Source organism: Saccoglossus kowalevskii, chromosome 12 (genome assembly GCF_978046115.1).
Source record: "Saccoglossus kowalevskii chromosome 12, keSacKowa6.1, whole genome shotgun sequence".
Lineage (NCBI taxonomy): Eukaryota > Metazoa > Hemichordata > Enteropneusta > Harrimaniidae > Saccoglossus > Saccoglossus kowalevskii.
The window spans coordinates 223,995-239,862 of NC_140652.1; the positions used below are offsets into that span (position 1 = coordinate 223,995).

General features: G+C 35.3%; 1 protein-coding gene across 1 annotated transcript in view; it reads right to left on the minus strand.

The window, feature by feature from the left end:
- Positions 1-15,868, minus strand: part of LOC102803800 (methylcrotonoyl-CoA carboxylase beta chain, mitochondrial-like) — a 217,961-nt gene that overhangs the window by 168,397 nt on the left and 33,696 nt on the right. Inside the window, exon 4 of the mRNA XM_085506319.1 lies at positions 83-210. Coding sequence (XP_085362445.1) covers positions 83-210 — 128 coding nt within the window. The remainder of the gene's footprint in view (positions 1-82; positions 211-15,868) is intronic.

The following is a 15,868-nucleotide window of genomic DNA, read 5'->3' on the forward strand; positions in this document are numbered from 1 at the left end:
TAAGTATACTAAAATAAAAATAAAAATAACAAGATTGTTTTATGAACAGTAAAAACAGAGTCTAGTTAGTCATAGTGCTCACCTAAATATATACAAGGCAGCTTGTTCTCTTGAGCTATTTCTTGTGCTCTTAGATGTTTCTTCACTGTGATGGGATAGTAAGTACCAGCCTTCACAGTGGCATCATTTGCAATGATCAAACATTCCACACTGAGAGAAAAGCAGGTAATGATGAGATCAAAATGTAAATTATTTGCTCTATTGTAAGTGTTTGCATATAATAAATGCCCTCTAGTGACCTAGTCACAAGTACTTTTTCATTGGCAATGGTCAACTATACATTCTCAATTCCACCATAAAAATCTGTTGTCGTTGGATAATATTTTCAATTCATATTCTTATACTGTGGATCAAATTGGCATAGCTGTTATGTTAACTAGTTTGCAGGCTTTTGGTAGTAAAATTGATGCTCTGTTTAATTACTTGAAATAACTCTGTTAACATGAAACAAGCTGCCTCTTTGCTAAGGCAGCTCCACTGTTAGCAATGCTAGAGGTCGACCTGTTGTACCTTTATGTATTATATCAAATCAACCAGACTTGCGAAGTTTAACAAGAAGTCAAAATGTCACTTTTTACCAAAAAATGACAAAAATATTGATCAAAATTATAGAGAATTGAACCAATCTAAAGTGAGGCCCACCCAAGGAACATATACATGTACGTCAAGTATCAATCAGCACTTAGGCTTGTAATTGTCAAGAAGAAGTTGACGCGGAGAATGACGAACAATCACTCATATGACAGAAGAGCTAAAAAGCTGGAGAGGACATACATGTATATCTAAAATCAAGACAATAACTAAAGGAGGTGGTGAACCGGGCATAGAAAAACACATGTCAGAGGAAAATTCTTAGCAAGAGATTTTTTATAGATGTGTCCTACTGGAGATGTGCTTCTAGTACATGTACATGTTCAGGGATCTCGCCACGCTGGTCGGCGGTGGTCGGCCCCGACTGGCACTCAAAATTAGCGACCACCACGGGAATGCTTCCGACCAGGACTATTGTCCGATTGTTATTATAATTATGTACCGACCGACACGCATCCTGCCAGTCAGGGATTATAATTTGTAAACAATAGACCTAGTCGCACGATACGTAGTGTCAATTTTGTGAAATTAGCAAGTAAATACTTTTTGCAATAGACACAGTCTTTAGATTGAAAGCTAAAATTCTTTCAAAATCAATTCCACCTCGATATAACATAGTCAATTCGGAGTTCACGATCTGTTTACGCTACTCAAGAACAAAAAACAATGTGTTCATTGCGTGATTTGGTAAAATACATTTGAACTGTTATCATCGCGAATCATGTAAAAACTCTTCTTTCAAGACCTATTTTACCTTTTAAAAATTGCTAATCACCTCTTTCGAAAACCATCATGCAGTTTTCAACTGAAATCGATGCCAACAAATCGTGCTACGTCATTGCTTTACAGTACTCATTCCGCCCAACCTCCCGCTCTTATCACTTTTTTTCCGCTCGCTCGCTTTTGTTCGCTCGCTCGCTCGCTCGCTTTTGTTCGCTCGCTCGCTCGCTCGCTTTTGTTCGCTCGCTCGCTCGCTCGCTTTTGTTCGCTCGCTCGCTCGCTCGCTTTTGTTCGCTCGCTCGCTCGCTCGCTCGCTTTTGTTCGCTCGCTCGCTCGCTCGCTCCTGCTATGGCTGGCTTCAGAAACATCGTCCGCTTGCCAACCGACCGCTGGAGTAACAATGATCGTACATTGTATGTATAAACTTAAGTTTTTATTCGTAATAAATTTAGGTTTTAATGACGATTCAAAACACAACGCCTATTGCTTCTCTGTTTTGGAACAAAGACGCCTTCAAATCATCAATAGTACACAGAAGATATGATGTTAACATAAATGAGAATATAGATGTTCTTAATAAGAAGTTAAAAGTAATGAGTAACAATGGTGATAACTATATCTACATAGACAATGATAACATCAGTTACATAACCCACCTATATGATACTGTGCACCTGAATAAACGTGGGACAGCTGTCTTTGTGAAAAATATGAAAGATGTGATTGGACCACTAATCGGTGTCACAAGACAAATAAACAAGCCAGGATACAGTAGCCAATGGAAAGAAAAGAAGAATAACAGAAGGTATACTCCTTGTTATGAGACGGATGGTCACAGACCACAAACAACTTACTAATGGATCAACAAAAATACAGGAATATAAACAGTGCTCAAAAGAGAGCATTATCTATATCATATTGGAACATACAAGGAGTTAGTAACAAGCTAGAAGACAATGACTTTATAAAGAAAATTACAAATCATGACATTATTGGACTGGGTGAAACATGGTTAACCACAGATTCACAACACTTGCTTAACATTCCAGAATATTATACTTATTCAGTATTAAGAAAAAACAAATCTAGAGGAGGTATCTCTCTATTAATAAAACAACAATTGAGAAAAGGCATCAGAATTGAGCAGACGGAATCAGAAGATATGATATGGTGCAAACTGGAAAAAAACTTTTTTCAATTAGAAAAAGACATGTATTTCTGTTTTGTATACCACCCACCATTCAACTCTAAACATTGTAAACCAGACTTTTTTGAACGGTTAGACAACCACATTACAAACTTTTCGTCCAATGGTACTATTGCCATTCTTGGGGACTTTAATAGCAGAGTAGGTTCTTTAGCTGACTATGAGGACAATGATGACATGGATAATTTCATTCCAGGGTCAAATTTATATACATGTAAAGAAGACATCAATCCCCGTAATAGTAAAGATGAAACTGTCAATACACAGGGTAGAACTCTTATAGAATTGTGTAAAAATAATGATATACATTTACTTAATGGTAGATTACCTGGAGATACAAGTGGAAAACTAACTTGTTACCATTACAATGGTGTCAGTACAGTTGACTATGCTATTGCATCAACTGAATTAATAGAAAATATAAAATATTTCAGAGTGCATGACTTCACATGCAACTCAGATCACTGTCAAATCTCATTCTTAATTAAACTGAACAAAAACATCAGGTTAGACTATAATAATATCAATAATATAAAACACCTAAATAATCTCCCCACGGGTTGGGTCTGGGACAGTTTATCTGTATTCAATTACCAAGACAAATTAGCATCTAAAGAAATTCAAAATAATATTAATGAATTTCAAAACAATAACTATTCTAATGACAGTACAGGAATTAATAATGCAGTTAAGGATTTTAATACTATGATAGATAATGCGGCAGGCAATATTTTTAACAGGAAAACTAATAAGTGTGCAAAAATTAAACATAAACATAATAAGAGATGGTTTGACAAAGAATGTAAGTTATTGAAAAAAGATCTTTGTATTACATCAAGAATGATTAACAAATACCCATTTGACATTAAACTTAGAGAACTATTTTACGCTAAAAAGAAAAAATATAAAAATATAGTAAAAACAAAAAGAAAACAAGAACAAAACCTTATTGTAAATAAGCTAACACAGTTAAACAAAACTAACCCTAAACAATTTTGGCAAATTATAAGCAAGTTAAAGAATTCAGACAGAAATCAAGAAAACCCAATTTCACCTGATAAATGGATTGAATACTATAAACAATTGAATACTAAAGATGATTTAACAGACTTTCAGAAAAACATTATGACTAAAACAGGAATAGTTGAAAATATGCAACAATCAAATAATTGCTTGAATGCTGAAATAACTGAAAAAGAAATTAAAATAGCAATTAACAAACTTAAATCAAAAAAATCAGCTGGATATGATGGGTTCTGTGCAGAACTTATAAAAAACAGTAAAAACCATCTAATTAAACCACTCCATAAATTGTATAATTTAATATTCAATACAGGCATTTATCCTAACATCTGGAATACAAGTATAATTACTCATATTTTTAAAAAAGGGGATAAGGATGAACCAGGAAATTATAGGGGGGTAGCAGTTTCCAGTTGTATAGGCAAAGTGTTCTGTAATTTAGTCAATAATAGGTTATGTGATTTTTCAGAGAAGCATAATATTATAAATAACAATCAGGCTGGGTTTAGAAAAGGTTATCAGACCACTGATCACATTTTTACTCTAAAAACAATAGTTAATAAATACCTGAACCAAAATGTTAAACTATATACATGCTTTGTAGATTTCCGCAAGGCTTTCGATACGGTTTGGAGGGATGGTTTATTTTATAAATTATTAAAGAACGGAATTGATGGGAAACTTTATCATTTGATTAAAAACATGTATAACAATACTAAAACATGTAAACTTTATCATTTGATTAAAAACATGTATAACAATACTAAAACATGTATTCGCTTTGGCAAAAAAATATCTCCAATATTTAATACAAATAAGGGTGTGAGACAGGGATGTACTATAAGTCCAATGCTTTTTAATCTTTATGTTAATGACTTGAATGACACATTAAAAGATTCAGTAAACCAGGTAACATTAAATAATTATAAAATTAACTCTCTATTTTATGCAGATGACCTAGTATTGATTTCAACAACACAATTAGGTTTGCAAAATGCATTAAATAAACTATCTGAATACTGCCACAAATGGAAACTCCAGGTAAATCTTAATAAAACCAAAGTTATGATTTTCAAAAAGGGAACAATGAGAAAGAGAGAGTTATTTCAATTCCAAGAACAAAATATAAGTTGTGTCAATTCTTATATTTATTTAGGTATAACTTTACAATCAAATGGAAAGTTCCAAGAAACAAGACAATGTTTAACAAACAAAGCTACTAGAGCAATGTATGCACTGTTGAAAGAGAGACTGACTGTAGAACATTTATGCACCTTTTTCAGATATGTATTAAACCAATTTTGTTATATGGATCAACAACTTGGGGACATGACATACTAGACAATAATAGATGGGACAAAACACCAATTGAACAGTTACATTTGAAATTCTGCAAACAAATACTAGGTGTGAGTAAATTCTCCTCAAATGCAGCATGCAGAGCTGAACTTGGTAAATTCCCATTACTTATAGATATTCAGGAAAATCTTATTAAATACTGGTATCGTATTAGTGCCTTACCAGACAGTAATATTACAAAACAAGCCTTTGAAGAACAAAAACAACAAAATTTAAATTGGTTTACATCAGTAAAAAACATGGTCTCCGAAAATATTACAAACTTGTCCTCGTCTGTCATACCTCAAAAATTACCACACAGTAAAATAAAAAACATACGAAACAACATCCAACAAAGGTATGTAGAGTTCTGGAAGTTGAGTGTAACAAATGATAATAGAAAACTGAGAACGTATATAAAGTTTAAAGACTCATACACTTTTGAACCATATTTGCTTTTATGTAATCTGAAACATAAAATCTTATTGACTCGTTTCAGAATAAGCAGTCATGTATTAGAAATTGAGAAGGGTAGACATACCCAACCCAAAATACCTTTAGAAGACAGAATCTGTAAGCAATGTTCCCAGATCAAAATTGAAAATGAAGAACATTTCTTCATGGAATGTCTTAGGTACCAAACGGAAAGACAAAAGCTATTTAATAATATCAGTATTCCAGAAGAATTGAAAAGTGATAACCAGATATTTAAATATATTATGAGTTCAAGAGAAGACGTACTAATAAGACAAGTTGGTGAATACTTATATAAAATATTTGAAATCAGAAATATCAATAACTGACATTTTACTTTTACTTTAATTTTATATGTATTGTACTTTATTACTAACATTTTATTGCTGTTCAACCAATGGAAATTATTTCTAAGGATGCAATAAATTCATTATTATATTATTATTATTATTATTATAATCACTTGACACATTGTAACGTTTGCTACGCAAGTCGAAATGTGACTTGTATTTACATATTTACGTCCTTGTGTGTGTAGTTCAAGCAGCTATATAACTGGTCAATCGCGATATGTATTCAGTACTAGTATTTGTGTGTTGTGTGTGTGTTTCTGTGTGTGATTTTGACTAAATTTATTCCGAACGGCGCTCAAAATAATTTTGACACTTTGTTATTTGCGAACGCAACTCACACTATGACCCTTACTGAATTTGCATAAGTAATACGAATGCTGTAGTTCAGAAAATCTATTGGCTAACTTTTGCTCGTGTCTGGGTGCACAAAACAAAACTGCACATATAATTATCGCATAGCTGAATTTCTACAAATCAATTGGACTTAAACTACTAGTATAATGACTGTGACGATTAATCGCTTGTCCAGTACATGGGTACATGCGGCGACGAATTATTGGATTGGCAGCAGCCGGACGAAAAATGAAAGAGATCTCGGAACAGTTAATTTGTTGAGGAAAACAAAACAAACGCAGTCAGTTATACATTTTGAAAATAAAAATGCAAAATAAACGCGCGTTGGAAATAAATAAAACGTGTTGTGACAGTCTCCCAAACTCTTTCACTCGCGCAATATAATTATGTTATTTCCCAAAGCACTTATATTTAATACATTGCCGAAAAATGTAAATCAGGCTTGTAATTACTAGTAACTCTACTCGAACGCAATGTTGATCACTGTAAAAGTGGATAAATTCGAACCGTCATCAAATTCAAAATTCAAGCGATCTCGTTGAATGTCAAAAATAAACTCGATGTTTAGAAAGACAAAAACAACACCATATTAGAGTGCAAAAAGTTAGCAGCAAAGAACGAGAAGTGCATATGGGAAAGCGATGAGTGAACTCGAGGAAAATTGTGCTGATGTGAGAACAAGCCATATACCTGTGGAGTACTCGCTAAAACATCGAGAAAATGTGCCATTTCAAAGGGCACCCTTACAAATAATGTCTGCGATTGTGTGAACATGATAACGTGCAAACAAGGAACAGAGCTCGTGGTCCACAAGGAAACTTAGCGATGACGCAGTTAGATGTATACGGCTGTTGAAAACAGAGACTCCTTCGATCTCATATAAGCAGGTTCACGTGGATGTATCATTTTCAACTATTACCAACAACGCTATGATAACAAAGACATTATGAAATTCTTTTGTTTTTATGTAGAAAAATACAGTAATTTTACCAAGTAAAATCATATTTATTAAAATTGTTGTTCATACATGAGTTGTCGAACACACTATGTACATAGTTTGTAATTTCATCCAGCTCCTTTCAGTCACGATTCAAGACAAATAAAAGGCACAAATATAGATAATATAGCAAATTATTTTTTTCTGTAATATTCGTGTGTAATCAGTAATTATGAAAAAAAAATATGGGTACATATGGAATAGATTTCGTTATGAATTATTCTTAATATCAATTTCTAAATTATTTTGTCAAAATCAGTTTTTTTTCCAGGTTTTTTCCCCCAAAACGAAAGAAATTCATAATGTCGGGAACGAGAAGTTTTTTTTTTATTATTATTTATTGGGAACGGAAAGTCTTTATCGTAGTGCTTCGCCTCGGTTGACAATGAGCTCTTCGGGTCGCTAAAACTGTATGTTCACCTCTGTTGGGGGTGAACATTTGTAATATTATACTGAATAAATCTTAGAACAGAAATGGTGGCACTCGATCAATCATGGCAATCTTCCAGGTCATCGTTAGAAAGATTTTCGGAGGCAAATTTAATCTTGAAGGATTGCAGGATTGCAGGAAATTGACCCTTACCGATTCATATTTATGAATTAATCGGGATTCAGGTACCATAGTGTTTGTAACAGGAAAAAAAAAAACGCTTTCGCGTGGGATTTTTCATGCAAACATTGTGAATGGTTCCCCGACACTGATTCCTTTTTAACTTTCAATTTTTCTAAGACGCGGCAAACCCTGCTCATGACCGGAGACGTCGTCGAGATGCAGGTGCGATTCCTCTTAGCAACGCGTTCTATTTATTTCCAAAGCGTGTGGTCGGCGCCTTTGATTGCGTTTATTTTGTTCTTTTATTCACGTAATCTATCACTGGCAGCGTTTGTTTTGTCGCGTCTCACAACTTAATGTCCAAGCTGACTTTGTTTTGGCTGTAAGTGAACTACGTACAGCTCATGAAAGTATTTCGCCCAGAGTTCGCAAAAAACGGAATACCCTGCAAAATTTGAATCCTTTATTTTATAACGATACATTGGGCGCAAAAATAAAAACCATAATTGTAATTCAACAAGTTTATGTAACGTGTTAGTCCGCTTGCCAGCCGCCTAGTTAAAAAACGCGATCTCCATTGATGTCGGCTTGGACAACTTCGGACAAGTAAGATGGGCGCTGGCCTACATTACATTTGCAAGTATTGTATTTGTTTGACAAATTGTACACTACGGTCATTATTTAACAATCGATCAGTCGTTTTTACACAGTCTTACTATTCCTGCATTCTTCTTCAATTGTTATAGGTGCCACGGATTTTAACATAACTACAACTTGACCCGTGTTAAACCCAAACAATGCGTGCATGACAACCGTCACCCTACACACGGTTACTCAACGAATACCGTACTCTACAGTAGACATTTTTCGTTCTCCGCCAAAAATAGAATGGTTTTATTTCATATTAGTTGTGTCTGTGTCAGTGTCGTATTTGATTTCACATGTTTGGTTCGATCTTGTTTGTGGTGGACATTATTACTACGCGTATATATTATTACCAATTTTATATGGCCGTGTGATCCACCGTATTTTTTCAACAGTCGTTCTATACATTTCTGATTGTATTTATTCTTATTTTAACATCATAAAAACAAAAATGATACACTTGTACATGAAACAGATAATGAACTGTAAATGCGGGCGGTTGCGCTGTCAGGCGAGCGAGCGAGCGAGCGATTGAGCGAGCGGATACTTCCGGATCTGCGCGGTCGAAAAAAAAAGCGGAAATTGCGCGGTCGAATTGAACAAAGCGAGCGACAAAAAAGCGATCGAAATCCGGAAGCGGGCGGTAGGTTGGGCGAAATGAGTACTGTACTTCCGCAATGTAATTTTTATGATCACAACCATTTGGAAAACTTTGGATTCTACCGGCATTACCACGCGGCATTCTGATTGGTTAATGGCATTCTTGACCCATTGGGTCAAAGGACACATGCCGGTCAACTAATACATCATGACGGGTCTGTGTTTTTTACCGAAGCGATCGAGTGATCAAAAATAACCACTCCCGATAAAACTAAGTCAAATTTTACTTTTATTTCATATCAAAAAAAAAGAAGTAACATTTTTTGCATGGCATCATGACTGAGTAAGAGGAATTATTGATATAATCTTTGTATAACATCGCGAAGTAAGTTGTGTCACGTCGTAACTTTGAAAGTTTTATTTGTTCGTTCATTACTGTGAATGTAAACGTTTTAGAAGTTGATGGTACGAATAATAAATTACAACAATATGCCAAATAATTACGTGGTCGATTTTTTGAAGGAGAATGTTTTTGGAGTAAATAAGATTGTGAACATATTCCTGGCTGAAACGTTTAAAATACGTTTTATTTAACTTTTTACAATAGACATTAATATTGCAACAATAATTTATTTGTTTCTGTTTTTAGTCTGCAGCATTCGCATTTCGAATATATTTCATTTTTAAATTCAAACTCTGAATTGTGAAACCTGATGTCTTAATTCCAAAAATATTTGCACTGCGAACTCATTAATATTGTTCATTGCTAATTAATATTCATATAGCTCATTAATATTCATGACAGACGGGCACTCACGTTGGGCTGGATCCCCAATGTTCAGGTACTGTATATACCAATAAATCTAACAGCAATGACCAACAAAGTATAACAAATGGTTGAAAAATTAACATAACACAGTAAAACACCACCCTAACATTTCTGATGATATAGCAAATAGCACCCTAACATTTCTGATGATATGGCAAATAGCACCCTAACATTTCTGATGGTATGGCAATTAGCACCCTAACATTTCTGATGATATGGCAAATACCACCCTAACATTTCTGATGGTATGGCAATTAGCACCCTAACATTTCTGATGGTATGGCAATTAGCACCCTAACATTTCTGATGGTATGGCAATTAGCACCCTAACATTTCTGATGATATGGCAATTAGCACCCTAACATTTCTGATGGTATGGCAAATACCACCCTAACATTTCTGATGATTTGGCAAATAGCACCCTAACATTTCTGATGGTATGGCAATTAGCACCCTAACATTTCTGATGATATGACAAATACCACCCTAACATTTCTGATGGTATGGCAAATAGCACCCTAACATTTCTGATGATATGGCAATTAGCACCCTAACATTTCTGATGTATGGCAGATACCACCCTAACATTTCTGATGGTATGGCAAATAGCACCCTAACATTTCTGATGATATGGCAAATACCAACCTAACATTTCTGATGATATGGCAATTAGCACCCTAACATTTCTGATGGTATGGCAAATACCACCCTAACATTTCTGATGATATGGCAATTAGCACCCTAACATTTGTGATGATATGGCAAATACCACCCTAACATTTCTGATGATATGGCAAATACCAACCTAACATTTCTGATGATATGGCAATTAGCACCCTAACATTTCTGATGGTATGGCAAATACCACCTTAACATTTCTGATAATATAGCAATTAGCACCCTAACATTTGTGATATGGCAAATACCACCCTAACATTTCTGATGATATGGCAATTAGCACCCTAACATTTCTGATGATATGACAAATACCACCCTAACATTTCTGATGGTATGGCAAATAGCACCCTAACATTTCTGATGAAATGGCAATTAGCACCCTAACATTTCTGATGGTATGGCAAATAGCACCCTAACATTTCTGATGATATGGCAAATACCACGCTAACATTTCTGATGATATGGCAAATAGCACCCTAACATTTCTGATGATATGGCAAATACCACCCTAACATTTCTGATGATATGGCAAATACAAACCTAACATTTCTTATGATATGGCAAATACCACGCTAACATTTCTGATGATATGGCAAATACCAACCTAACATTTCTTATATGACAAATACCACCCTAACATTTCTGATGATATGGCAAATACCACCCTAACATTTCTGATGATATGGCAATTAGCACCCTAACATTTGTGATGGTATGGCAAATACCACCATAACATTTCTGATGATATGGCAATTAGCACCCTAACATTTCTGATGATATGACAAATACCACCCTAACATTTCTGCTGGTATGGCAAATAACACCCTAACATTTCTGATGATATGGCAAATACTATCCTAACATTTCTGATGATATGGCAAATACCACCCTAACATTTCTGATGGTATGACAATTAGCACCCTAACATTTCTGATGGTACGGCAAATACCACCCTAACATTTCTGATGATATGGCAAATACCACCCTAACATTTCTGATGATAAGACAAATACCACCCTAACATTTCTGATGGTATGGCAAATACCACCCTAACATTTCTGATGGTATGGCAAATAGCACCCTAACATATCTGATGATATGGCAAATACCACCCAAATACCACCCTAACATATCTGATGATATGACAAGTACCACCCTAACATTTCTGATGGTAAGGCAAATACCACCCTAACATTTCTGATGATAGGACAAATACCACCCTAACATTTCTGATGATATGGCAAATATCAACCTAACATTTCTGATGGTATGGCAAATACCACCCTAACATTTTTGATGGTATGGCAAATACCACCCTAACATTTCTGATGATATGGCAAATACCAACCTAACATTTCTGATGACATGGCAATTGGCACCCTAACATTTCTGATGGTATGGCAAATACCACCCTAACATTTCCGATGATATGGCAATTAGCACCCTAACATTTGTGATGGTATGGCAAATACCACCATAACATTTCTGATGATATGGCAATTAGCACCCTAACATTTCTGATGATATGACAAATATCACCCTAACATTTCTGATGGTATGGCAAATAACACCCTAACATTTCTGATGATATGGCAAATACTATCCTAACATTTCTGATGATATGGCAAATACCACCCTAACATTTCTGATGATATGACAATTAGCACCCTAATATTTCTGATGGTATGGCAAATACCAACCTAACATTTCTGATGATATGACAATTAGCACCCTAACATTTCCGATGGTACGGCAAATACCACCCTAACATTTCTGATGATATGGCAAATAGCACCCTAACATTTCTGATGATAAGACAAATACCACCCTAACATTTCTGATGGTATGGCAAATAGCACCCTAACATTTCTGATGGTATGGCAAATACCACCCTAACATTTCTGATGATATGGCAAATAGCACCCTAACATTTCTGATGGTATGGCAAATACCACCCTAACATTTCTGATGATATGGCAAATAGCACCCTAACATTTCTGATGGTATGGCAAATAGCACTCTAACATTTCTGATGATATGGCAAATACATGTAGCACCCTAACATTTCTGATGATATGGCAAATACCAACCTAACATTTCTTATGATATGACAAATACCACCCTAACATTTCTGATGATATGGCAAATAGCATCCTAACATTTCTGATGATATGGCAAATACCACCCTAACATTTCTGATGTATGGCAGATACCACCCTAACATTTCTGATGGTATGGCAAATAGCACCCTAACATTTCTGATGATATGGCAAATACCAACCTAACATTTCTGATGATATGGCAATTAGCACCCTAACATTTCTGATGGTATGGCAAATACCACCCTAACATTTCTGATGATATGGCAATTAGCACCCTAACATTTGTGATGATATGGCAAATACCACCCTAACATTTCTGATGATATGGCAAATACCAACCTAACATTTCTGATGATATGGCAATTAGCACCCTAACATTTCTGATGGTATGGCAAATACCACCTTAACATTTCTGATAATATAGCAATTAGCACCCTAACATTTGTGATATGGCAAATACCACCCTAACATTTCTGATGATATGGCAATTAGCACCCTAACATTTCTGATGATATGACAAATACCACCCTAACATTTCTGATGGTATGGCAAATAGCACCCTAACATTTCTGATGAAATGGCAATTAGCACCCTAACATTTCTGATGGTATGGCAAATAGCACCCTAACATTTCTGATGATATGGCAAATACCACGCTAACATTTCTGATGATATGGCAAATAGCACCCTAACATTTCTGATGATATGGCAAATACCACCCTAACATTTCTGATGATATGGCAAATACAAACCTAACATTTCTTATGATATGGCAAATACCACGCTAACATTTCTGATGATATGGCAAATACCAACCTAACATTTCTTATATGACAAATACCACCCTAACATTTCTGATGATATGGCAAATACCACCCTAACATTTCTGATGATATGGCAATTAGAACCCTAACATTTGTGATGGTATGGCAAATACCACCATAACATTTCTGATGATATGGCAATTAGCACCCTAACATTTCTGATGATATGACAAATACCACCCTAACATTTCTGCTGGTATGGCAAATAACACCCTAACATTTCTGATGATATGGCAAATACTATCCTAACATTTCTGATGATATGGCAAATACCACCCTAACATTTCTGATGGTATGACAATTAGCACCCTAACATTTCTGATGGTACGGCAAATACCACCCTAACATTTCTGATGATATGGCAAATACCACCCTAACATTTCTGATGATAAGACAAATACCACCCTAACATTTCTGATGGTATGGCAAATACCACCCTAACATTTCTGATGGTATGGCAAATAGCACCCTAACATATCTGATGATATGGCAAATACCACCCAAATACCACCCTAACATATCTGATGATATGACAAGTACCACCCTAACATTTCTGATGGTAAGGCAAATACCACCCTAACATTTCTGATGATAGGACAAATACCACCCTAACATTTCTGATGATATGGCAAATATCAACCTAACATTTCTGATGGTATGGCAAATACCACCCTAACATTTTTGATGGTATGGCAAATACCACCCTAACATTTCTGATGATATGGCAAATACCAACCTAACATTTCTGATGACATGGCAATTGGCACCCTAACATTTCTGATGGTATGGCAAATACCACCCTAACATTTCCGATGATATGGCAATTAGCACCCTAACATTTGTGATGGTATGGCAAATACCACCATAACATTTCTGATGATATGGCAATTAGCACCCTAACATTTCTGATGATATGACAAATATCACCCTAACATTTCTGATGGTATGGCAAATAACACCCTAACATTTCTGATGATATGGCAAATACTATCCTAACATTTCTGATGATATGGCAAATACCACCCTAACATTTCTGATGATATGACAATTAGCACCCTAATATTTCTGATGGTATGGCAAATACCAACCTAACATTTCTGATGATATGACAATTAGCACCCTAACATTTCCGATGGTACGGCAAATACCACCCTAACATTTCTGATGATATGGCAAATAGCACCCTAACATTTCTGATGATAAGACAAATACCACCCTAACATTTCTGATGGTATGGCAAATAGCACCCTAACATTTCTGATGGTATGGCAAATACCACCCTAACATTTCTGATGATATGGCAAATAGCACCCTAACATTTCTGATGGTATGGCAAATACCACCCTAACATTTCTGATGATATGGCAAATAGCACCCTAACATTTCTGATGGTATGGCAAATAGCACTCTAACATTTCTGATGATATGGCAAATACATGTAGCACCCTAACATTTCTGATGATATGGCAAATACCAACCTAACATTTCTTATGATATGACAAATACCACCCTAACATTTCTGATGATATGGCAAATAGCATCCTAACATTTCTGATGATATGGCAAATACCACCCTAACATTTCTGATGATATGGCAATTAGCACCCTAACATTTCTGATGATATGACAAATACCACCCTAACATTTCTGATGGTATGGCAAATAGCACCCTAACATTTCTGATGAAATGGCAATTAGCACCCTAACATTTCTGATGGTATGGCAAATAGCACCCTAACATTTCTGATGATATGGCAAATACCACGCTAACATTTCTGATGATATGGCAAATAGCACCCTAACATTTCTGATGATATGGCAAATACCACCCTAACATTTCTGATGATATGGCAAATACCAACCTAACATTTCTTATGATATGGCAAATACCACGCTAACATTTCTGATGATATGGCAAATAACACCCTAACATTTCTGATGATATGGCAAATACTATCCTAACATTTCTGATGATATGGCAAATACCACCCTAACATTTCTGATGATATGACAATTAGCACCCTAACATTTCTGATGGTATGGCAAATACCAACCTAACATTTCTGATGATATGACAATTAGCACCCTAACATTTCCGATGGTACGGCAAATACCACCCTAACATTTCTGATGATATGGCAAATAGCACCCTAACATTTCTGATGATAAGACAAATACCACCCTAACATTTCTGATGGTATGGCAAATAGCACCCTAACATTTCTGATGGTATGGCAAATACCACCCTAACATTTCTGATGATATGGCAAATAGCACCCTAACATTTCTGATGGTATGGCAAATACCACCCTAACATTTCTGATGATATGGCAAATAGCACCCTAACATTTCTGATGGTATGGCAAATAGCACCCTAACATTTCTGATGATATGGCAAATACATGTAGCACCCTAACATTTCTGATGATATGGCAAATACCAACCTAACATTTCTTATGATATGACAAATACCACCCTAACATTTCTGATGATATGGCAAATAGCATCCTAACATTTCTG